The 25,491-nt window shown below is 35.8% G+C and overlaps 1 protein-coding gene across 1 annotated transcript in view; it reads left to right on the plus strand.

The window, feature by feature from the left end:
- Positions 1-25,491, plus strand: part of LOC6049174 — a 160,627-nt gene that overhangs the window by 73,655 nt on the left and 61,481 nt on the right. The window contains 1 exon segment of the mRNA XM_038249882.1: positions 19,956-20,050. Coding sequence (XP_038105810.1) covers positions 19,956-20,050 — 95 coding nt within the window.

Below are 25,491 nucleotides of genomic sequence, written 5' to 3' on the forward strand. Positions count from 1 at the left end.
CTGCTGAGTAGATCGATTAAAGTAACAATTAACAATAACAACTATCAATATGGAATATTTAATCATTAACGTCTTTCAATTTAGAGGTTTATCTTTCAAGAGAGGACAACTCCAGTGTTAGTTATAGTGACAACCGTTTTAGTCCTATTCGATGAATTTAAAATAATTTTTTTTATGTGGTTCACAGACATAACGCCAAAATACATATTGCTTTGTCTGTGGATACCAAAAAGTGCTCACTTTCACATTTAAATTTATTTATTCATTTTCTTAGGTCAATTTCTTTTGTGATGTCAAAGACGGTCCTTAATTGAATGAAAAGATTTGCTGAACAATATATTTTTAAAATCCATAAGGCTCCTTCTGCGAAGATATTTAAAAAAAAATCATCACAAAAGTCGGTCGGGTTCCTTTATCGAGGAGATTGTTATCTGACTGCTTTTGCAAAGAGCTCCAGCACAGATTATTCATTTTTTAAATCTGACTACCATCACAGAGGTCTGTCAGGCTCTAACACAGAGGAGACTTTTTTTCTGACTACCATCGCAGAGGTCTGTCAGGCTCCAATACAGAGGAGACTTTTTTCTGACTACCATCGCAGAGGTCTGTCAGGCTCCAACACAGAGGAGACTTTTTTTCTGTCAGGCTCCAACACAGAGGAGACTTTTTTCTGACTACCATCGCAGAGGTCTGTCAGGCTCCAACACAGAGGAGACTTTTTCTGACTGACTGTCCAACACAGAGGAGACTTTTTCTGACTACCATCGCAGAGGTCTGTCAGGCTCCAATACAGAGGAGACTTTTTTCTGACTACCATCGCAGAGGTCTGTCAGGCTCCAACACAGAGGAGACTTTTTTTCTGACTACCATCGCAGAGGTCTGTCAGGCTCCAACACAGAGGAGACTTTTTCTGACTACCATCGCAGAGGTCTGTCAGGCTCCAACACAGAGGAGACTTTTTTGACTACTCACAGAGGTTTGTCAGTCTCCAACACAGAAGAGACTTCAAAATTAATTATGACTAATCAATTATAATGGCAAAAACGTTGCTCAAATCAAATTTCAAAGCCAAACATTGATTGTCAATTTCTGCATAAATCTATAAAATTTTAATTAGAATTCTAAAACGATAGTTTTCAATTTCCACAGCATCAAGTAACAATCTAATATTGCATCAAATTCACAGTAAAATTTATCGTCAAAAATAACAACAATCAAATCTTCATTCAAATGAGAACCATAAAATTAATAATCAAATTTTGTATCAACTTCAAAACAAAACATTGGTCATCAATTACCATATAAACAATCAAATATTGCGTCAAATTTTAAACTCAAAATTGCCCATCATAAAACCACAATCAAATATTGCATGAAATTTAAAACCGAAAAAAATACCGATCTATAATAACAAAACTCAAATTCAGAAAACAAATCTTGGCCTTCGATTGCCACAACAAAAAGCAACTCTATCATCATATTCAATATAATAACTGGTTTTCGATTACCACAATATCAATCAAACCTCGTATCTTACTCGAAACAAAATATTGGTTTTCATTTATCGCAAAAATGAGCAAATTTGTCATCTTACCATAAAAAAACATTGGTCTTTAATTCCCTCATCAACAATCAAATCTTTCAATCAAAATTAAACCTGTAAATTTTGTAATTTGTGATTTTATTGACTTTGCATCAAGTCATTGCCACAACAAGCATATCTTTCATTAAATTTAAAACAAAACTAACAAGAAGCAAATATTTATCTTATTCAAAAATAAACATTGGTCTTCAATTACCAAAATAACCAGCATCCAATCCAAAATAAAAATAAAAATAATGATCATCAATAATAACAACAATCCATAACAATCAAATTTTGCATCAAATTCAAAACAAAACATTGGTCGTCAATTATAATAACAACAATAAAATTCAAACAACAAATTTGATTTCAATTACCAAAACAACAACTAAATTAAAAACAAATTATCTACCTTCAATCGCAAACCAATCTTCCATCAAATTCAAAACGAAATATTGATTTTCAATTTCCACAATCTTGTCAAATCTTTTGTAAAATTATAAACAAAATATTGATTTTTATCAATCACAAAAATAAGAAAAAAACTTGAAGTCTAATTCGTAACAAAACATTGGAGTTCAATTTCCACAACAACAATTAAACATTGCATCAAATTAAAAACAAAACATTGGTCGTCAATCAAAACAACAACAATCAAATCTAAAGCAAAATGTGATTGTACAAAAACAATCAAATTTCGAGCAAATTATTTGCCTTCAAATTCCACCATAAACTTAGAATAAAACATCACAACGAAAAGCCAAACTTACTACTTCAAAACAAAACATTCATTCCCAAAATCACAACAACAAGCAAATCATTCATTAAATTTAAGACCGTCAATTATCGCAGACAGTTGTATGCCTTTTATCAATTTCAAATAACAAGTTCAAGCAAAAATCTACCTGTTTCAAAACACAGGCAAAACAACAAAGCGAAACTTTGGACCTGCATCCTGGCAGGTAAACAAAACTGTTGGATTTCACAACACAACAATTCAAGCAAAACAAATGATCTTTCATGAATCAAAAGGTTCGACTTACCGGACTGTGCCATTGTCGTGATCGGGGACTTTCTTTTATAATAAAAACACAGATATTTTGCAATTAACAAACAACACGTCTTATTCCACAGAAATTAACCACAAAACTGATTTGACAATCTTCATTTTCTCTTTCGCCGGCCGCACGCATCTCGTTGTTTTCTCGCTCGTTGTTCTCTCTCGCAGCTCGCTAGCGCGCTCTCGCACTCAATCCACAATCAGCTAACAAGGCAATATTCATGAAGGTGCGCACTTTTTGTTGCGCTCTTAACTCTTATTTATTAATTATATCAATCTTATAATAAGTATTCATTTAATAATTTATTACATATTCAATCCTGCAACCCATAATCCCTACACAGTTCAATAACATTTTTTGTTATTATGCTGCTCCACCTCTCCGCACAAAATAACAAATCTTGTTATTCCTTCATGATTCCTTCTGTGGTTTGTTATTGCAATAACAACATAATAACAGTTTAAGTTATTCTTCGAACAAATCTTTGTTATTGATTTTTGTTATTTTAACAACTAATCCGATCATCCCAATAACATATTTCGATCTTCTCACAATATCAAAAACTGACCTTCCCAAGTTATTTCCGTCTGCTCGGGTGGTGCAACAGGGGCTTAATTAGTGACCTGGTTTCGATGCGATAGTGGTTATCACCATCGGTGAACAACAACCAGTTATTCCGCGCGGAAAACGGAGCTGTAACTGCAAAGCCAAATTTATCTGTATATTATGCGGTTTACCGGGATGGTGGTTTGTACTAATTTACGGTAATGACGCGAGATAAAATGCTGGTGGTGGCAATTCTAATGGGTTTGTCATTGATTTTTGGAATGACACAAATTGGCTTCTCATGTCATATGGAAGGCTCCCACAAAGTTGATTAAATTTATATAAAAATACCATTGAGAACTTAACTTCAAGAAAAGAAAACAACTCCAACTCGTTATCTTCAAGAAAAGTCCTTCAAGTTGGACACACAAATTGGCATAAATGTCCATCGCTAAGAGTTGCTTGTTCTCCCCACCGACATCCTGCAGACGATCCCGATAAGACGCCTTGCCCCGACGTGGTTTTCGAAAGTCACCAAGAAATTCTTCTCAGGACATCCTTGCCCGACATATCTTGATGGTACTAACCGACAGCAGCTACATCGTCGAGTGACCTCCTTCTCGAATGTCCTTCACTTTCGGTCACAGCGGACATAAAATTTGGATTTGCCTCAAGAGTATGGGGGGTAAATTGGCATTTCGTCGCCATCGTGCTAACTTGTCGTACGTGCATTTTGGGCCAAATTGAGTTAAGAACGCAATTTTGTGCAGCTCACAATGCCTCATCTTTTGACCTTCACAGATCCCCAAAATTCGATTTCAATCCTGAGATATTCAATGAAAACCAAAAAAGCTCCGAAAATTTTTGTCACTCTACATATAAAAGAAGTTTCAATCCTGTCGTGCTATCTTGTCACTCCCTGAAAATTGATGTAAGTGCGACAAAGGGCAAAGGGATTTCAGGTCAGGATGCGTTTGACGCACGTAAAAGTTAGACTACCGTAAACATTTTTAATTATAACTCGGGACTCCAGCAACCAACTTCAACCAAACTTCGGGACAATGCACAGAATGGTCAGCCAAACAAAACGTGTTTGTTATTGTTTACATTGCGTGCTTTCTTTTTTGTTTATTCAATGTCAAACATTAAAACGCGTTTTTCTCGGAACGTCAAAATGGCGGGTGCGACATGATAGCACGACGACGTCGATTTGCTGTCCGCGTTGTGCCTGGGACCGTGGTGTAGGGGTAAGCGTGGTTGCCTCTCACCCAGTCGGCTTGGGTTCGATCCCAGACGGTCCCAGTGGCATTTTTCGAGACGAGATTTGTGTCTGACCACGCCTTCCGTCGGATGGGGAAGTAAATGTTGGCCCAGGTCTAACCTAAAGGGTTAGGTCAATAGCTCAGTCCAGGTGTAGGAATCGTCTCCCTGGGTCCTGCCTCGGTGGAGTCGCTGGTAGGCAGTTGGACTCACAATCCAAAGGTCGTCAATTCGAATCCCGGGGTGGATGGAAGCTAAGGTGTAAAAAGAGGTTTGCAATTGCCTCAACAATCAAGCCTTCGGACACCTAGTTTCGAGTAGGATTCTCGCAATCGAGAACGCCGAGGCGCAATGCTGTAGAGCGAATAATTTGTTTTTTTTTTGTCCGCGATGTGCGTGCTGAATTGACAGATGTCGGTACATTCGGCACAACGATAAAAATTTATCGTCATTGAGCACTTTTACGAGAATGTTTCAAGTGCCTCTCTCCCATAGGCTTCTTTGGAAACCTGCTTTGTTGCCATCGGACTCTAAGTCAGTGGTCTCTCGAACTTGTCGCCATGGTGATGACAACTCTTTCTGGCTGTCAAACACAGTCGCAAACTTTTTCGAACAAAGCGACGGCGGGCGGAAAAAGATCCGACGAAGAAGATATAGAACTGGATCCGGCGGCGGTGGACGCAACTTTCGGGAAGAATTCTATTATCTCGGTGCTGATGCTCAAGAACCACTCTTTGGGTCTTTGGGAAAGAAGTTCTCTTTCTTGGTGAGGGTAGTTGCTCTTCAGTTTGTAAATGTAATTGCTGAACAAAATCTACATTCTTTTTGAAAAATTAATCTGGAAAATAACCCAAACTTGAATATTTAACGAATAAAAAAAATTAAATTGTGGCAATTTAAGGAACAATTACCCTGTAAAAACTATAAGTCAAGACAAGTGGCAAACTTACGGCCACCGGGACAAAGATGGCACAATGGAGTCACCAACCGTGGAAAACACGACGATGGCCAGAGGGGAACTGGGAGTGGTACGATGAAAGTTGAACCGTAAATTGGGACGATAAATTTTAACTTCATTTCATCTTTTCTCTTCTGAACATTCTTACTTACAGCTAGAAGATAGTAAAAGCCACCTAAAAGGCTGACAGTGCATTGATCTAGGACATAGTGACAGTGATTTTGACTTAATTGCCCAAAACACTTTCTTATAAACTTTTAAAATATTTGAGATGATTTTACACATTAAAAAAATAGTTCAAAATCACAATAACAAGAGATTAAAAAATCACCTCCGTGTACGCACGAGAGCAAGCAGCAGTCAAGTGCTCAGTGCTCTATAGTTTTTTCGAAATTTTCCGCCGTAGTCTACCGTGATTACCCGCGAGTTTGCTCCTGCAGCATGCCAAAGGCCGGCCGTGGCCGTGGCAGTTCGAGTGCGGCCTCGAAAACCCGCGAAGTTCGTCTACCGGCCGTGTGCAAAAAGGTAAACAAGCCAACGCCGTGTCGACCGCCATCGCGCAGGGGAGCGTGAGCGCAGAAGGCATCGACAAAAGTTACTACATCCCGGATATGTCCCAAGATCACCAGTGCGAACCCGTTCCGGTACTTCCGGTGCCACGACCAACACGTCGACATCCGCCAACATTCCCATCAGGAACGAGTTCCAAATGCTGAGCGACGACGAAGAAAACAACAACAACACCGACGGTAGCAGCACTACCGACGACGACGAATACGATGAACGTGCACGGAAGAAAGTGTTGACGTCAAAAACGAATAATTCTCCAAAGGAACGTAGACCACCTCCAATCTATGTTTTGGACACGTTGACGGACGATATTGACGAGTTGCTGGAAAACGGAATCGACGTAACACCTTATAATGTGGCCCTCTTAAACCTTGCGGTTTCGTCAACGGATCCACAGGCGTGTATCGTTCTTTTTGCGACAAGACTCCGCCTCCCGGGTCTCCTAAGTGTGAAGGTATGGGCACGGGGAGAGGGCACCGAATACCTATATTTACACTTAGAATTTTTTGCGTCCGCCCCGGGATTCGAACCGGCAACCTCTGGATTGTGAGTCCAGTGCGCGGTCCGATTGATCCACACAGGCAGACGAGTTGCTGGAAGGCCTCGGATATTGTCTGAAAATCGGTAAGTCGTCAGTGCAAGTCTACACATTTGACAGCAAGAACTTCGACCTGGTTGTGGAGAAATTGAAGAATAAAAACTTCAAGTTCTACACATTCGACCCCGTGCAGAAAACTGCCGTGAAGGTCGTCTTGCAGGGGTACCAAGACCGCCCGATCTCCGACCTAAAGAAGGACCTCTCGGGTGCTGGAATTACGCCGCGTGACATAAAAGTCCTCTCGCGGAAGACAACGGTCACAGGTACACACACACTGTACCTGTTGTACTTCGACCGCGGCACCGTCAAAATTCAAGACCTGCGGAAAACTAAGGCGTTGGACGGTTTTGGGTAAACTGGCGGTTTTACTCAAAGAACCCGACGGACGCAGCGCAATGCCACCGTTGCCAGAAATTTGGCCACGGCTCGCGGAACTGCAACCTCCGCCCCGCTGCGTGAAGTGCGGTGAAACACACCTCTCGGAGGCGTGCGCACTGCCGTGCAAGGCGGACTTGGGGACAAGGCAGAGCAAACCAAGGCGCGCATCAAGTGCGCCAACTGTGGAGGTAACCATACCAGCAACTACCGTGGATGCAGCGCACGGAAAACCTACATCGAGGAGCAGGAAAAGAGGAAAAGAAAGCAGCAGCGTCCCACCCTCCTCAGCGAAGTACGAGCGTAACCGTGCCGGCTGCTGGTCATCGTGCAGTTCCAGCGGACAACCCAGCGTTCCCTCCTGGATGGGGTCGATCGTTCGCCAGCGTGGTCGCTGCCGGTAGCGGCAATGCGGCCCAGCAAGAAGTCACCGGGGAAGATCTCTTTACCCTGCCGGAGTTCTTTGCTCTCGCGGGGGAGATGATGACGCGGTTCCGGACCTGCCGTAACAAAGCGGAGCAATTCCTGGCCCTTGGGGAGCTGATGATCAAGCACATCTATAATTGATTAAATTTTGCTGTGATCTAGTTGTAAGCTTTTTCTATTCCTATCCTCTATCATTAGCAATTGCGTAAGTTTTTTGAAAACTTTTTCTTACTCTTGTTTGTGCATTTAATTAACAGTAATAATTGCTCTAAACCGAATTAAGACGTAACACACAGCTGAAATGAACACAAAAACTCTGTTAGGTTCATAATATGTACAAATTGTAATTTGATTATTCACAAATAAAACCGAATTGAATTGAATTGAAAGAGATTAAAATCCACCGAAGAAGCTTCCAAAATCACAAAAGCACAAATTTCAGCCCTAATTACGCCATCATTAGCCACAAATAACCCGGGCTCCGTAATTATCTGTTCCCACGGAGCTTCCACAGAACGATTAACTGTGCCACAAAATTGCACCGGATCTTTCTTCCGAAATTGCGCCGGAAAACTTCGGTTCGTTTGCGTCGAAATTGGCACTCCTGCCACCGGCAATTTTCCAAGCAGTCTATTCGAGTTCCTTGAAAGCTCGTTTACCTTGCCCAAACCCTGCAAAGTTGTTGTTTACTGAGTGCTCAAGGAGTGCGTTTTTCTTTTCTCAATTTATTTAATTCTTGGCCCCCCGTTTATCCTTTTCTCACGCTGGAACAAGTTTGGTTTGTTTATACACGCTGAATACTGAATACTGCTTTAATGAGCCGTAAGGAGTTTCAACGCAGGGTAAAGTTTTTCCCCCTCACAAACTTTGCTCGACACTACCCTACCTTCCAGACCTGAAGTGAGCTTTCTCGTCTACTTTGCAGAATAAAGTTTTTCTTAGTTCATTATGGTGCACCATTTTCATTGGATTTATTTTCTTAGGACCGACTGACTCTCCGCTGAACTTTTGCCGAAAAGCCAATCCCTCCTAACCCTCTGCTGATTATTTTTCCTCAAGTATTCAAAAATTTAAGCATATCTCCCGCTCCAATTTCATCGATCGTCAGAAGCGTAAGTTAGGGTGGTTCACGTTAAAAATTAATCGTTCAATTTACAGGTTGAGAAAATAAGGAAAATTTAATTTTTCAACTAAAATTCCCAAAAATCCTGGAAATTTCGGAATCCACATTCTTATTTGATGTATCTTTAAAAAGAGATGGAACAGTAACATCAATATTCCTGATACGCTTAAGATGCTTTCCCTAACTTGATTACAATTTGTTTTTACAAAAGTTTTTTCCTTTCCTTATAATTAGGCGTCAATAAAACTACACAGCAAAAAATCCGAAGGTAAAATCGCATGCAAAAGCATGCACATCACCTTCGTCAAAATAAACACTTAATATTACACACTGCATGTACAATTTTTGCAAACACAAAAAAAAAAAGTTGTAAAAAGATTCAAACCCAGCACCAACAGTAAGGACTGGCGCCTTAGCCCACTCGGCCATCAGACCGATGAAATGCTGTTAGGATAAACAGATATATGAGCTTGACATTTCGGTCAAGTAGGTTTCCCATAGTGACGGGCTACATATTTCAGGGTGTAAAATTACATAAAATTGCATAAAATAATGCAATATTTATTATACACCCAGGCCTTTTACACGCAGCTGGATTACTACTTTTTTAGCTGTGTAGTACAATTGAAACAAATTGGCACGTATTCATTTTTTTTTTAAATCATTTAGGCGGTTGCAAATATTTTTTGAAGTTTATGTCCCTCGACTCTGGTCAAAGTTGAGGGAGAACTGATATTAACATTTAAATGTAAAAAGTGTTTTAAGTTGCATTTAACAACAGCCCAGTTGTTTTGCAATAATTACACAGCAAAAAATCTGATGGTAAAATCGCATGCAAAAGCATGCACATCACCTTCGTCAAAATAAACACTTAATATTACATACTGCATGTAAAATTTTTGCAAACACAAAAAAAGTTGCAACCGACGGGATTCAAACCCAGCACCAACAGTAAGGCCTGGCGCCTTAGCCCACTCGGCCATCAGACCGATGAAAAGTTGTAAGGATAAACGCATATATGAGCTTGACATTTCGGTCAAGTGGGTTTCCCATACTGTTGGGCTACATATTTCAGGGTGTAAAATTACATAAAATTGCATAAAATAATGCAATATTTATTTTACACCCAGGCCTTTTACACGCAGCTGGATTACTACTTTTTTAGCTGTGTAGTTTTCAAAATATTGAAATATTAAAGTATTGAAAAAAAATGCCGTCGTGTTTATCCAACTTGGTGAACCTCGTAGGGTAAATGTACGACTCGTGCTGAATAACTTTTCTTTTTGCAACTGAGCAATTCTCTTAGATTTCGGTCATTCGATTTTTTTTTTTTGTATATTTAATCTGGCTGAAACATTTTTGGTGCCTTCAGAATGCCCAAGGAAGCCATTTTGCATCATTAGTTTGTCCATATAATTTTCCAAACAAATTTGGCAGCTGTCCATACAAAAATGATTTGTAAAAATTCAAAAATCTGTATCTTTTGTAGGATTTTTTTTATCGATTTAGTGTCTTCGGCAAAGTTGTAGGTATGGATATGAACTACACTGAAAAAAAAATGATACAGGGTATGTTTATAACAAAGACCAACAAAATTTCTGCGCAAGCTCAACTCGAGGGGAAGTATGAACTTTGGGATCCCCAGAAACACGTGGACTTCGATTTTTTAAAAATATTTATGCGGGCCCCAAAAGATTTTTTCAAAGTGTGTATGGAGAATCAGGGTGGTTTGTCAATGGATTTAATGTTTAATCTGAATATTCCAAATATTATTTTTTTCGTAATTAATTCTGTTTGGCCGTAATTTGATTTATTTTTTTATTTTCCCTGTGTTCATAAAATTATTTTTACAACATTTGTTCTACGAAAAAACTTAATTTCTTGTTTTGTGTTTTACTTCGTAGATTTGTGTTTTTTTGTACTTATCTAGTAAACTTTTTGATCTTAATTTGTTGTACATGGCCTGTTCTTCTATCTTCTATCATTATATTTTGTTTATTTGGTGTTCTCATATTTTCTCAGTCAGTTTTAAATCTTTGGTCATTTTTTTTTATTTTTCATTACTAAGGCCGTTGCAAATATTTTCTTAAGTTTATGTCGCCCCCTTTCAAAATCGGTTCGAAAAATAAGGGGGCAAAAAATAATATTTAAAAAAATCTTTAAAATTTTAATGGAAAAAATGTCTAATAAACTGAAAATAAATTGAAATGCATTTTCCTGCGTTTTAAATCATCTTTAGCATATTTTAGATCGATCAACAATATTTATTTTTGTTTGTGAAATTCCGTTGTACAATACAGCAAAAAGTTTGTTTTTTTTTTTTTTTTTTTTTAAACTATTCCACCATGTTATTATGAAAAGTAAAGATTGCAAAGCCTCTGGGCATGTGAAAAATGCATTTTAAAACACTTTTTTCATTAAAATTTTAAAACCATGGTTTGTAATTCTAATTATTTTTTTTATTTTTTGCGTACTTTTTTTTCATAAAAAAAATATTGTATGTCAGCTAAATATGCCATCAATGTTGACTCCAAAAACACTTTTTTTTGTTGCCTTCGGATTTTTTGGGCTGATTCTTTGAAAAATATTTGCAACGGCCTCAATGAAATATAAGTAAAAAAACATACAGCCAAAGTTAACCCTGTATGACCCAGATATGTTGTGGAGGGTTGAAGAAAGAATAGCCTGGGAGATCAACACAACGGATGATTTCAAATTGACTGTCCTAAAAAAAGGGAAAGCACATTCACAGAAAAATAAACCAATTTCCGGAATCGTAAATTGTGTTCATGAATTTGAGAACCACGAAGGAATTTATTCATAAGTGTGGTGCATTTGCACTATAAACGTGAATATATTTCTTTGTGATTCTCAAATTCATGAATACTAGGGTGGTCCAAATCCGGGCTTTCCGGGGCTACCCCCTGAAATCAAAGATTGACCCATCACTAGGCTAAATTCCAAATTTGAGCTCATTCTGACCACGGGAACCCGTCCCTCTAATCGCATAAAGTTTGTATGGGAAAAATCGTCCCAAAATTGACGTTTTTCTTCAGTTCTCCGGCTAAGGGTTAACCCACACAAATTTCACCCAAGAAAAAAAAATCCTCTCGATTGGCGGCACCGTCCATGGGGCGTGCAAATTTTCCATCGTCCGCCATCGGTCATCTTTAATTACAGTTTCGCACTTTGTCCAGCCTGGCAGCCAACTCCTCTCTCCCGGGGGGAGCAAAAGTTAAGGTGCCTGCACGCGACAAGGACGTTCGAAAAATTTGCGCGCCAAACTTTTCCGACACGAAATTAAATTGGTAATTAATTACAGGCGAGCCACGGGCACGATTTTGGGGAGGGTAGGGCTGTTTTGTGAAAATCTCCTTTGGTGGTACCTTAATTGGAAGGTATCAGATGGTTGAGAAGGATGGTTCCATTGGTTCCATAAATTGGTAGAGATTTCGTGGATTTTTTGTTAATGAAATGAAATGAATTTTAACGAAATAAATTTCAGAGACTTTTTCAAGATTTTAAAATGTTTAAATGAAATCATTGAACAAATCAATCAATTGAACAAGTAAATGTCTCAAAGATATGTAATTTAAAAAGATAACTCCAATATTCCAATCACTGTCTTTTGAAAGAATTTCAGCCAGCACTGTTATAATCGAAGAGATCCATTTGCCACATTCCGTATCAATCCAGCTAAAACTTCATCCCTCCAAACCCTACGACATCCAATATTGGTCCCAATCGAAACCAGCAGGGCGGTTCAATTTATTCCATACATAAATTTCCTCCCCAGAAATACAAATCTCTTCGCCTCGAAATCCATATCCACAACATCACATCCAGGAAAAGCATCCAAACATGAATCCTTCAACCTCTTGGACCTCCTTCGCCCAAAAGCAACAGCGGAAAGAAGAAGGAAACCGTTTCCCAAATCAAGCTTCAATTTTGACACGCCCCCGGACCACGCCAGAGGAGGAGGCCAAATTCCAATCACGTTCGCGCGCCCCCTTACGGCGAGGGGGAGAAGGGAAGGGGGGGAGGGACCAACGTTCGAGGCCACCCCCGGAATGGGACAAATCCTCCGGGGGCAGTTTGAGCGTATGTTGTAATAGCCCTCGGATGTTTGTGAACTTGAAACGGAAGAATCTGTTTTGTTTAAATTGATTTTATTTATTTATTGTTTTGATACATTTAAAAAAATTAGCTAACATTTATTTAAAAATATCTTTTCAACTGACCCAACACATTACAAAAAAATTAAAATTTATTTTTCAATCTCAACAATAAAATAAACATAAAAAATCAAATATTTAATAACGTAAAATTATACAAAAAAAAATGTCAATATTTCGATTTTTTTGAAAAAAATCTGTATTGATTCAAAAAATCATAACTCGGTCAAAGATTTTTTGCCCAATCTGGAAATTTCTAAAAGTTGGCATTTGATGTCCTCTAAAACAAATATATAAAAAATAGTGTTTTTTGCAAACCAAGTTTTAGTGACAAAAAGTGAAATAAAAAATCTCCAATTTTTTTACCGTGTATCATTTTTTTCAATGTAGTCCATATCCATACCTACAACTTTGCCGAAGACAACAAATCGATAAAAAAAATCCTTCAAAAGATACAGATTTTTGAATATTCACACATCATTTTTGTATGGACAGCTGCCAAATTTATATGGAAAATTATATGAACGAACTAATGATGCAAAATGGCTTCACAGAGCATACCGAAGGCACCAAAAAAGTTTCAGCTGGATTAAAAAATACAAAAATTAAAATTCTATAAAAAAGACCGATTCCGTAGAGAACTGCTCACCTGTCGAAATAGAGCAATTCTCTACGAAATCGGTCTTTTTTCTTCAATTTTAATTTTTGTATTTTTTAATCCGACTGAAACAATTGTGAAATTTTCCGATCTTTTCGAAAAAAATATTTTCAAAATTTTCAAATCAAGACTAACATTTTAAAAGGGCGTAATATTGAATGTTTGGCCTTTTTGAAATGTTAGTCTTGATTTGAAAATTCCGAAAATATTTTTTTCAAGAAGATCGGAAAATTTCACAAATGTTTCATATATTAACATTGAAAATCGGACCATTAGTTGCTAAGATATTGACGATAGAAAATGGTGGGTTGTTTGGGTGAGACTTAGAAATCATCAATTTTCCTGTTTTTAAACCTTTGCATTGCAATATCTCAGCAACTAAAGGTCGTATCAACAAAGTCCGAATAAGCAAAATATAGAGAATTTTCTCAGCTTTTCAAAAATATTTTTTTCAAAACTGGGCAAACATGTGCACTAATTTTAAAAAATGAAAAACTGCGACTATTTTCAAAAAAGTCACTTAAATATGGCTATAACTTGAAAACGGTGCACTTTATCAAAATTTCACTATAGTACTTTTTGATTGCAAATTTAATTTTACATCGAAAAATGAAGTTGAAAAATTTTTACGACCAAAATTTCGATTTTTTGAAAAAATCAGTATTGATTAAAAAATTCATAACTCGGTCAATGATTTTTTGCACAACCTGGAAATTTCTGAAAAGTTGGCATTTTATGTCCTCTAAAACATATCAAAAATAAAAAAATTAAAAATAGTGTTTTTTGTAAATCAAGTTTTAGTGACAAAGTTAAATAAAAAATCACCAAATTTTTTTACCGTGTATTATTTTTTCTAGTGTAGTCCGTATCCATACCTACAACTTTGCCGAAGACACCAAATCGATCAAAAATTCCTTCAAAAGATACAGATTTTTGAATTTTCATACATCATTTTTGTATGGACAGCTGCCAAATTTGTATGGAAAATTATATGGACAAACTAATGATGCAAAATGGCTTCTTTGGGCATACCGAAGGCACCAAAAAAGTTTCAGTCGGATTAAAAAATACAAAAAAAATCGAATGACCGAAATCCTAGAGATCTGCTCAATAGAATTTTCATGTAGAAGACTAGAAGACATTCAGTGCCGAAAAAAATCTCGAAAGTTAAGAAATAGTCAAAAAATCAGATTTCAGAAAAATTAGAAAATCACTGATCTTTGAAGATTTTTAAAGAGGGAGAAGACAAAAACTTTGCAAATGTGATTTTATTGGAGAGAGGAATAAAAAATTATAAAACAATTATTTCTATAAACATACTTTTTTCCTCAAACTCGAAAAAAAAATAATTCAAGAAGATGAGCAATTTTCAAGAAGACAAATATTTAATAAGTGTAGTTATCAAGTTATTTATAAAAGTTCATAAGAATTGGTTTATGCAAAAACAAATTTCGATAATGAAGTTCAACAACATCAAGAAATACAAAAACAAACAAATTAATAATATTTCCCAAGTTAATCAGTTTCAAAACTTTAGGAAATAAATTATTCATGTATTTCTAGAGACATTCTATAAAATTTTAAAATTCGAGTGATAAAAAAAATAGGAAATAAAGAAACTAAAATTAAAAAAATAACGATAAAATAACAATATTAAAGGAAGTATAAAATTGAAAACAAGAATTAACATTGAAACAAGGCAATAAATTACTCACTGTCGTACCATCAAATTTGTAAATTTCAAAGCACCAATTCGGGCGTTATTAATGTATTATTCCAGATGAGTATAGTATGTCAAAAATGTCATTGCCTTTTCCCCTGTTTTGTAAATGTTGTCTTATTTAATCATTTAAGGTTATTTTCAAGTAATTTATTTAAAATATTCAATAAATAAGAAAAATCTAAAAGTATCAATATAAACTACAAAACCAAAAAAGTCAAATGTTGATCAATATAAAAATATGTAAAATCAATACACATTTCAATAATTTTAAAGATAAAATATTACTAAAAACTTGAAGAATATGACAAAATGCTTTCCGTGCACAAAGTGATTATTGCGAAAAATCGAAAGCTGTCTGTCTGGTTTTATTTTCGGCTTCTTTTTTGGATTTATCTGAAAGGATACAGTAGGCTCTTTTTTGTTTCGTGTTTGGTCCGATCTTGCCGGCTGAAAGTGGTCGGAGAACCGTGTGGCCCACGTGACCCCCTTGTCCTGGCGGGGACCGACCATAACCATGTAAATTTTGGCTTGTTTCGGGCTCATGCAAAACAGAAATTTTGAAGTATTTATTATGTTTAAGCAATTTTGGAATAATTTGAACAATAATGCTTTTTAAAAATATTTTTTTTATATTCCTGATATTAAAATATATAATCATTTAATAAATTCAAAATAAAGCAATTCACCCTTTGGATTTTCTATCGATTTATGCAATCGTGTTATAAACAAGGATTTGACACGCATGCAGTTTCCTGAAGTCCCCACCAGAGGCGCTGTCAATATTGTTTACGTATGGTTTTTGAAAAGGTCGTATGAAATAAATACGAAAAAAAATATGTTTTTTGTTAGTTTTTACCTCGGTTTTAACTTTTTTTTGCATATATATGCGAGATAGTTACAAGTATTACGTTATTTTTTTTACATTTAACATTTATTAGATCAATAAAACAAAGTTCTACTTGGCCATGCAAGAAAAACTACACAACACACTGAACTGAACTAAAAACTGAATAGCTTCAGTTTCCTTGAAACAAAATAAAATTTGTTTGATATTTTCGTTGTGTTAAAATCCTGTCCGTTGTGTTAAAATGAATTACGCTTTCAGAATACTAACTAAATTTCTGTCGAAAATGCTTTAAACTAGCTGTAACTGAACACCAAAGTGCTGATAAGCCAACATTAGGTTCTCGATGGAATTATATGCTCTTCCCCTAGTTCAAATTTGAGAAAAAACATTAATCTTTCTAAAGACAAAAAACCGGAAAAAAGTTTTTATTTATGTAATTTATGTCCGATGCGCATACGACCTTTTCAAATGCCACGCGATAAAAACTTGGTTCGATCTTGGTTCGATTTTGACTTCACTCGCTTTGTATGTGGATGACAGTCGTGTCGTAACCGTGGTTATAAAACCTCTTCCTACATCAGACCAGCTCAACCGAAAGGGTTAATGTGCCTTCCAACTTCTTCGGTTTTTTTAATCCTTTCTCCCAACCCATGAGCAATTTCAACGCCGATGATGATGAATGATTGACGGAAGCCCACGAATTTCAGTCCCTTTTCGGAAACATGGTGGGCACTCAATTTTGATTTTGATTTTTTTTTTGTTCAGTGAAAAAATCTGAATATACATTATCAAAGCGCTTCATTCTTCTCTATATTTTTTTATATAACATTGTGATGTATTTTGAAACTCAAATAGTTAATAACTTAAAAAAAAATATTTAAAAAAAAACAATCAGAAAAATATATTGTTATGGCCACCCTATCTGCTTCCGAATATGTTTCAATACCCTGAAAATTTAGGGCTACAATTTCAGAAAAGGGTTCACTTTGAAACGATGGGTCATTCAACTACTCAAAAAAGGACAACCCTTCCCAAAACAATACCTCTCAGCGTGGCAGCTCGGCTTCGCGGAAAATTGATTTTCCTCCCTGTGTTTGGTTGCGTGAACAGGACCTGTTTCCGTTCGTTCTAATGAGTGTGTTTGGCTTGCGTGTCGGTAACAACTGTTTGGGCGAACCGGTTTTCCGATCAGTTGACTTCACTAATTAACACATTTCGGAACTTCTAAATGGCCCGGGGCCAAGCTGTGGGAAGGGAAGCCTTTAAAAATTAGGATTTTTCAAAAGTTTCAATTTTGAAAATTAAAAAAAAATCAAAATCTATTACAAAACTCGAAGCTTCAAAACTCCAACGTCATTTTTCCAACTTTAACCCACTTGTCACATCAAATACATCTACCCGGGAGCTTTCACTTCAAATTTATGCTGAAGCTTCGTCCCATCCTAGACTTTGCCCCTTCGCGTTGTTAACAATTATAATTAGTGTCAATTGTACCTCGGTTCTAGTTAGCTAGTATAGTCGTTTTGGTTAGTGTGGTTTGTGGCGAACCCATCAGGACTGTGTAGGGCTATTTACCGTGATGGCAAACATAATGTTGATTCCAAGGGATTTGACAAACGCGTAGAGAAGATGTTTTAAGAGACATTATTAAGATTATGTAATACGTTTGCAGAGATAGAGAATTATCGTTTTTTTTCTAACGGTGGATAAAAATTGGTACTTTAATTTGTTTTTAAATATGAAAAGATTTTTTTTAACTTTAGGCAGAATTAAGTAGGGTAGATGTATTTATATTGGGAATAGTACAAAATAACTCTGGATACATTCGAACATTTTACGGAATCTGCAGGTTTTGATACATCAATATAAGGTAATTTACCAAAAAAAATAGTTGGTGCATCTTAACTAAAACGGATCACACAAAAGTTCCAGGTATAATTTTCATGTGCACTTATAATTCATTCTTTTGGTAACTAAATAAGGAATCAGCATCAGTTGCACTAACGAAAACGTAAATTTTCTAACCAGGTCAACCAAAGTCAGCTTCCAGCAAAATCATCATTAAAGAGTCTGTTAACTACTCACTACAGCAAAAAGTTCCACAATTGCTTCAGTTTAGCAAGGACAGCATCTAAACTTAAAAAATTACTTTGACACTTCAAAACTAACCGCAGCAGGCCAAAATTAAATGCCGTCAAACAGTTGAATGTTGGAGAGCGAGAGAACGGGCACCATTGTTGCCAGCTCTTCAAACTCAAAACTTTAGACTAGTTTGGAAAGTATTTCAAAAAACTATCCAACGATAGGTCGGATGATGGATCCGGACATTGTTTACATACAGATAAGTGGGATAGTAATAATATAATATTTGTCGTACAAACTGTAATCAGTTTTGAATAGTATTAAAGTAGAGCAATCCCAGCTTAAAACAGGAATTTTTTAGGTACTTTTTTCTCGACCCTCTCCGATTTCAATTAAACTTTGTAGACAAGTTATCCTACGCTTATATAAGCCATTTTTGTGTATATGGAACCAGTTTCACTCGATATTGACATTTGAGAAGGGCGTAAGTGTTTTAAATATTTTTGTAATTCGTAATTTAAATATTACTGTATCTCGAAGCCGTTGCATCAAATCAAAAAGTAGTCAAAGACAAACTTGTAGGAAATTTGACGGGCTTTCCGAAAAAATACACTGAAAGTAACAAAACACGCCACTTTTATGAGATTTTCTGATTTTTAACGTGAAGACTTCCATCATTATCATGATTTTTCCTTCAAAGATATAATTTTTGCGTCGCTTTCAATATTTTTACAAAATTCCGTCAACAAGTTGTTTAGAATAGTGCCCCACACATGCTGATTCCTTTTGCTAACGATTATCCCATTCCTTGTTATGGAAATCGTCATTAATCAATGATTGCCAACTAGGACGTCAATGACTGTGCCACAAAAGTATATAAATTTTGAAGCACAATTGATTTAGATCAAAAATTCCTTCAGTGGCTTCAAAAAGGCAACAACCGGCACATGCTGATTCCTTTCGTGCTGAAATTTGTTAAATTGAATTTATTACACAATTTTTTATAGTGATGATTAATTTTCTTCGAAAATGATCAACGGCGTCACCTTAAGTTTAAAAGTCATATTTGGTTGCGCAAAAATGGTCATTTTTGGGCGCTAATAACTTCGCGGGAAAAAATCCTAAAAATATGGTGTCTTCGGGAAAGTTGTAGGTACTAAATTTAATAAAGGTTCTACATCTGAGAAACGGTAAGAATCGGATAGTTATGGTGTCTTCCACAACTAAAAAAGTAAAACAGTTGCTTTTCTCCATACATTTTGACGATTTTTCCCATACAAACTTCAAGCGATTGGAGGGAGGGGTTCCCGTGGTCAGAATGAGCTCAAATTTGGAATTAAGCCTAGGTATGGGTCATTCTTTGATTTCAGGGGGTAGCCCCAAAAAAGCCCGGATTTGGACCACCCCATTGTACATATATTTCGATTGACATTTTGAAGTTTTCTAAATATTTTATTTGAAATATTTTTTCGCCTCCTTATTTTTTGAGAAAATATTGCAATAGGGTGTAACATAAAAAAAATGTTTGCAGCAGCTTAACTACAAAAAGAGAATATTCACACCGTGTTTGCAAACCCAGAATCCCCATCAATCTTTTGCGCGTTTTTCCACCTCGTATAACGGCTATAATGAAGAGCAATTTTCTTCGGACCAACCATCATAAACCAGCAACTATGTTTACGGCGGAAAAGTGGCGAAAAAAGTGGAAAACAGTAAAAAAAATTCCATTAACAATGCGAACAGAAACAAAAGATTTTTCCGCTGAGATTTTCTTCCCACCACAATCAAAGAAAGCGCGCACAAAAACACACTCACCAAAAAAACTGGAGCAATTTTAATGCGCTTAAGAGGATTCCGTCAAAATTAATGTTTTTATTCAAAACAAATGGCTCGGCTCATTTGTTTTTGTGCCGTTTTGATCGTCGTTAAACTGTTATTTTTTTCTCTCCTATCTTTTCCCCGTTTCAGATGCCCGGCATTGTGGTTTTCCGTCGGCGGTGGTCCGTCGGTTCCGACGACCTGGTCGTCCCCGGACTGTTCCTGTTCATCATCCACTTGATATGGTGAGTATTTATTGTTTTAATTTAACGTTTTTTTTCGCGGAAGAGTTTACACAGATCATGAACCAAGTTATTTTTTATTTCAAAACAGTTGTAGTGACAATTTTGAATCCTTTCCAGTTAGAAAACTATTTAAGTAACAACTTTGCCACAAAGGTTGAAAGGTTCACTTGACTTACTCCTCAAGAGTTTTATTTCCATCTTGAAAATAACAGTAAATCCCCTTAAATTGCTCTCATTCCAAACCTAAAAGGCTATAAAAACAAACTTCCTACTTTTATAAGGAAGAGAGAAAAGCTTCAAGAACTAGAACCGTAATGTAGGTTAAGGAGGACCGCCATTGACGAGCTGACTGATGGATGGCTTGGCCTGCCGAGTACCTGCTGAGTTTTGATGGGAAAGTTTTGGGAAAACGGGCCCATAAAACGCACCTGGCGCGCTGCTCGGAAGGTGTTACTACCCGGCTCCAGTTCCAGAGCCGTCAGAACGGGTGAATTATTGAACGGCTCAAATTTACTGACGAGACAGGTGATTTAGCGGGTGGCATTTTGGAGCTTGAACGCAAGCAGGAGTAGGTTAGGGATAAACATTGTAATTTGCTTTTGAATTCACTCCTAAATTCTCGTTTCCAGTGAGTTACTTCAGTCACAGTTTCAGTTCAGTTTCAGTTCAGTTTCAGTTCAGTTTCAGTTCAGTTTCAGTTCAGTTTCAGTTCAGTTTCAGTTCAGTTTCAGTTCAGTTTCAGTTCAGTTTCAGTTCAGTTTCAGTTCAGTTTCAGTTCAGTTTCAGTTCAGTTTCAGTTCAGTTTCAGTTCAGTTTCAGTTCAGTTTCAGTTCAGTTTCAGTTCAGTTTCAGTTCAGTTTCAGTTCAGTTTCAGTTCAGTTTCAGTTCAGTTTCAGTTCAGTTTCAGTTTCATTTCACAAACTACCAGTTCTCAAAATGTTTATCCACCGGAAAAGTTCTGACCGTACCGAACATGTGTTCATTTTCCCAGAACAATTCCCATTCACCAGTCACACTTCCGCAAAGTTGTCTGTCCTGTTCCCTCCGGAAAATATAATTTCATGACATCAAAAGTGAGCAACAACACCAGCGCACTTGTCGTGTACGTGCGAAATTGCTACAGTTGTACACGGTAAAACAGTTGTCGTTTATATTTTGATTTCAATACAAAACTTTGGTGGTTTATTTTGACAGTGTACTCTTGAGCAAACTGAACAATTCATAGCACAATGGATCGAAAGGAAAGTTGCTTGTCCTTAATAGTGCGCACACTTACACACACCCACACCTACACATTTCAGCCGAATCGCATGTAAGCAAGCACTTGTCAATGTGTACAACACGTATACAAATTTTGTTCCCCTTTTCGCCTCTCCACTTGGGTTGGGGGAGAATGTCTATGGTGCTTGTTGACATTTAGCGTGGTGCTATTGACATATATTTCATGGCCAAACACTGACATACAAAGTAAGGAGGCAGTTGGCAGACAAATTCGTACACGATAAAAAAATTTAAGAAAAAATAAAAAAAAAGTTTTTCAGTTAGCATCTGACCTCCGAAGAGAACGCACGATTTTTAGCAATTCACAAATTTCCACTGGCACACTTTTCACCAGAGCCCAATGTAAGCTAGAATTGTAGGTGTAGGAGTACGTCCAAGGATATCCGAGAAGCACCTCGGGTGTCTTTTCACGTCCCATACGACAACCGGACGGACTGTAAACTTATTGGCGAAGACATATGTGTCATGATTGTGCAAAACGGTTTCCCGGACTTTCGACCGAACAGTGCACCGGCAGCGGACGTGCCTGTTTCGTGTCTCTGGCTTCAAACGATGGTGTTTTGCAATAAGGGAAGACGTGTGTGTGTCACCTTGTTTTGAAATTGGGGTTTTCAGCTCATACAATTACTCAGAAAGGGTTGGTTGCAGCCTGTTGCTGGAGTTTGGTTGGACATTTTCCTTTTTGAAATACATGATGAGTAAATAGTGAAATATTTCAGCAAAACAAATCTATCAGTGCTGAGCTGTATTGTTAAACTGATATTGGTAGATCCGTGGTAGATTTTCTTGAAATAATTCATTAGCATAGAACTGTCAAAAATCTGCCAAATCATCTACACAAAAAATCGGTGTATCATCCGCGATCAATTTTTGACAGATCGATAGTTCAAATTTTTAAGATGCATTGATAATTTGTCAATTTGATAAATTTTTAAACACTTTGTCGGCTAATTTCAAAAGTGCATATGGGTCTTACATTTGACACAAAAAAGTCGATCTTCGTCAAAAATCTCACCGTAATAATTAAAAATTTAACAAAACTCTTCGAATTTGTTAATTTGAATCAAATTCCAAAGCCAATCGCAATTGAGCAGTTTTCGCAGATTTCGGTCATTTGATATTTTTTGTATTTTTTATATAATTTTCCATACAAATTTGGCAACTGGCCATACAAAAATGATAAATGAAAATTCAAAATTCTGTATCTTTTGAAGGAATTTTTTGATCGATTTGGTGTCTTGGGCAAAGTGATAAATATGGATATGGACTACACTGAAAACAATGATACACGGTAAAAAAATGGTGATTTTTTATTTGACTTTTTGTCACTAAAACTTGATTTGCAAAAAAACACTATTTTTAATTTTTTTTATTTTTTGATATGTTTTAGGGGACATCAAATGCCAACTTTTCAGAAATTTCCAGGTTGTGCAAAAAATCTTCGAGCGAGTTATGAATTTTTGAATCAATGCTGATTTTTTCAAAAAATCGAAAAATTGGTCGCAAAAATTTTTTCGATTTCATTTTTTGATGTAAAATCAAATTTGCAATCAAAAAGTACTTTAGTGAAATTTTGATAAAGTGCACCGTTTTCAAGTTAAATCCATTTTTAGGTGACTCTTTTTGAAAATAGTCGCAGTTTTTTTTTTTTTTAATTAGTGCACATGTTTGCCCAATTTTGAAAAAAAATATTTTTGAAGAGCTCAGAAAATTCTCTATATTTTGCTTTTTTGAACTTTGTTGATACGACCCTTATTTGCTGAGATATTGCCATGCAAATGTTTAAAAAGCAGTAAACTTTACGTTTTCTAAGTCTCACCCAAACAACCCACCATTTTCTAACGTTGATATCTCAGCAGCTTATGGTCCGATTTCAATGTTAAAATATGAAACATTCGTGAAATTTTCCGATCTCTCGGAAAAATATATTTTCAAAATTTTTAAACCAAGACTAACATTTTAAAAGGGCGTAATATTGAATGTTTGGCCCTTTTGAAATGTTAGTCTTGGTTTGAAAAAATTTAAAATATTTTTTTCGAACAGATCGGAAAATATCACGAATGTTTCATATTTTAACATTGTGAATCGTACCATTAGTTGCTGAGATATCGACATACAGGGTGGCCACTCAAGTCGGGAAATCGGGAAAGTCGGGAAAAAGGCGGGAATTCGCCAAAATCCGCCAAAAATCGGGAAAAAGTCGGGAATTTATGATTTTTGTCAAAAGTCGGGAATTATAAGCATGCTTGATTGAAAATTAATTTTTTAACTCTTGAATAATTTTGTAATATTTTATACAATTCTCAAATTGAATTCACTCAATTCTGCTTTAATAACTTACTTTAAATTTAAGGTTCTTTTCACTATTTCAATATATTTGAGTATGGAAAAGCTCTTTAAGACATTCAAAATCTTAATTAATATTGGAGTCTTTGACACAGATCTTCATAATATTTTTCATGAATCATATGATCTCTATAAATTTTTGTTTATCATACAAGAGGTAAAGTTAATAAAAAAAACTAATATAAAAATAGAGCCTAACGGCCAGCTCAGAGCTATAATTCTATTTCATTTTGTCACATAGATTGAATATTTGAAAACAGATTCCAACTTGAGTTCGGCAATGGTTTTTTGGTTAATATTTTTAATTGTTTAACTAAATTCTTTAGGTAATTAAAATATGTTTTTTTTAATGTTGCCGTTGAACTTTTTTTGTGAGTATGGTTAAATTACTACTATACATAAAGCATGATTTTCAGTTTTCGGAAAACTTAAATATCGAATAATTTCCAAAATTTAAAAGCTTTTTACGTTTTGAAAACATAAAGAAAATTTTGAAATTGCAAAAAAATAAACCAAGAAATTTAGAATTATTGCAAAACTGTTTAAAAAAAATGTCTTTTCAAACATATTGCTTAAAATAAGTGGTAAAACATAAAATCATATCTAACTGCATGTTCATTGAAAAAAAAACAGTTAAATACTGACCACTAGATAAATTAACATTAATTTAAAAAAACAATATCAAAAATTACAAAATCAAAAAGGGAACCAGGCAATTTTTTTATGAATTTCTTGACATTTTTCTAAATCCTTTGAATGAATAATTTAAGCAATTATGTTTTAATCATTCTTTGATTTAAAATGATGATGAAATTTAAAAAAATAGGAACGAAATTTTAAGTTCAGTTATCTTTAACTTTTTGTCATTTCCAGTTGAAACGAAGTATCAAAAGCTATACTTTTGCCAATTTAAAAATAACATGAATGTTATAAGGGTAATTCTCTACCAACTCACACGAAATCGGAAAAAGTTGCCCCGACCCCTGTTCTGAAAATTTGAAACTTGTAATTTTTTCAATTCTTGAGGTCCGTTTGATACCATTTGAACATGTTTTTAAATTGAAACGGTGATGAGATAGTTTGGTGTCATTTAAATTCGGATTTGATGGCGTACAGAATTCCGAAACGTATTTTTCATCGAAAATTAAAAGTTTTTTCTTTACTCGACTGTAATTTTGGAACATGTCATTTTATGGGAAATTTAATGTACTCGAATCTACATTGTCCCAGAAGGGTCATTTTTTCATTTAGAACAAAATTTTTCATTTTAAAATTTCGTGTTTTTCTAACTTTGCAGGGTTATTTTTAGAGTGTAACAATGTTCTACAAAGTTAGAGCAGAAATTACAAAAATTTTGATAGACATTAGGGGTTTGCTTATAAACATCACAAGTTATCGCGATTTTACGAAAAAAGTTTTAAAAGTTACTTTTGCGTTTCTCTTTGTTTCGTCGTCCGTGTCTGTCGCGGGTGACCATGAACGGCCATGATCGATGACGACCAACTTTTTCAAAACTTTTTTCGTAAAATCGCGATAACTCGTGATGTTTATAAGCAAACCCTTATGTCTATATATCAAAATTTTTGTAATTGTCTGGTCTACAACTTTGTAGAACATTGTTACACTCTAAAAAATAACCCTGCAAAGTTAGAAAAAACACGAAATTTTAAAATGAAAAATTTTGTTCTAAATGAAAAAATGACCCTTCTGGGACAATGTAGATTTGAAAAGTACATTAAATTTCCCATAAAATGACATGTTCCAAAATTTTTTACAGTCGAGTAACGGAAAATGGGAGAATTTTTAAACTTTTT

This window comes from Culex quinquefasciatus, chromosome 1 (assembly GCF_015732765.1).
Source record: "Culex quinquefasciatus strain JHB chromosome 1, VPISU_Cqui_1.0_pri_paternal, whole genome shotgun sequence".
In the NCBI taxonomy this organism is placed as follows: Eukaryota; Metazoa; Arthropoda; class Insecta; order Diptera; family Culicidae; genus Culex; species Culex quinquefasciatus.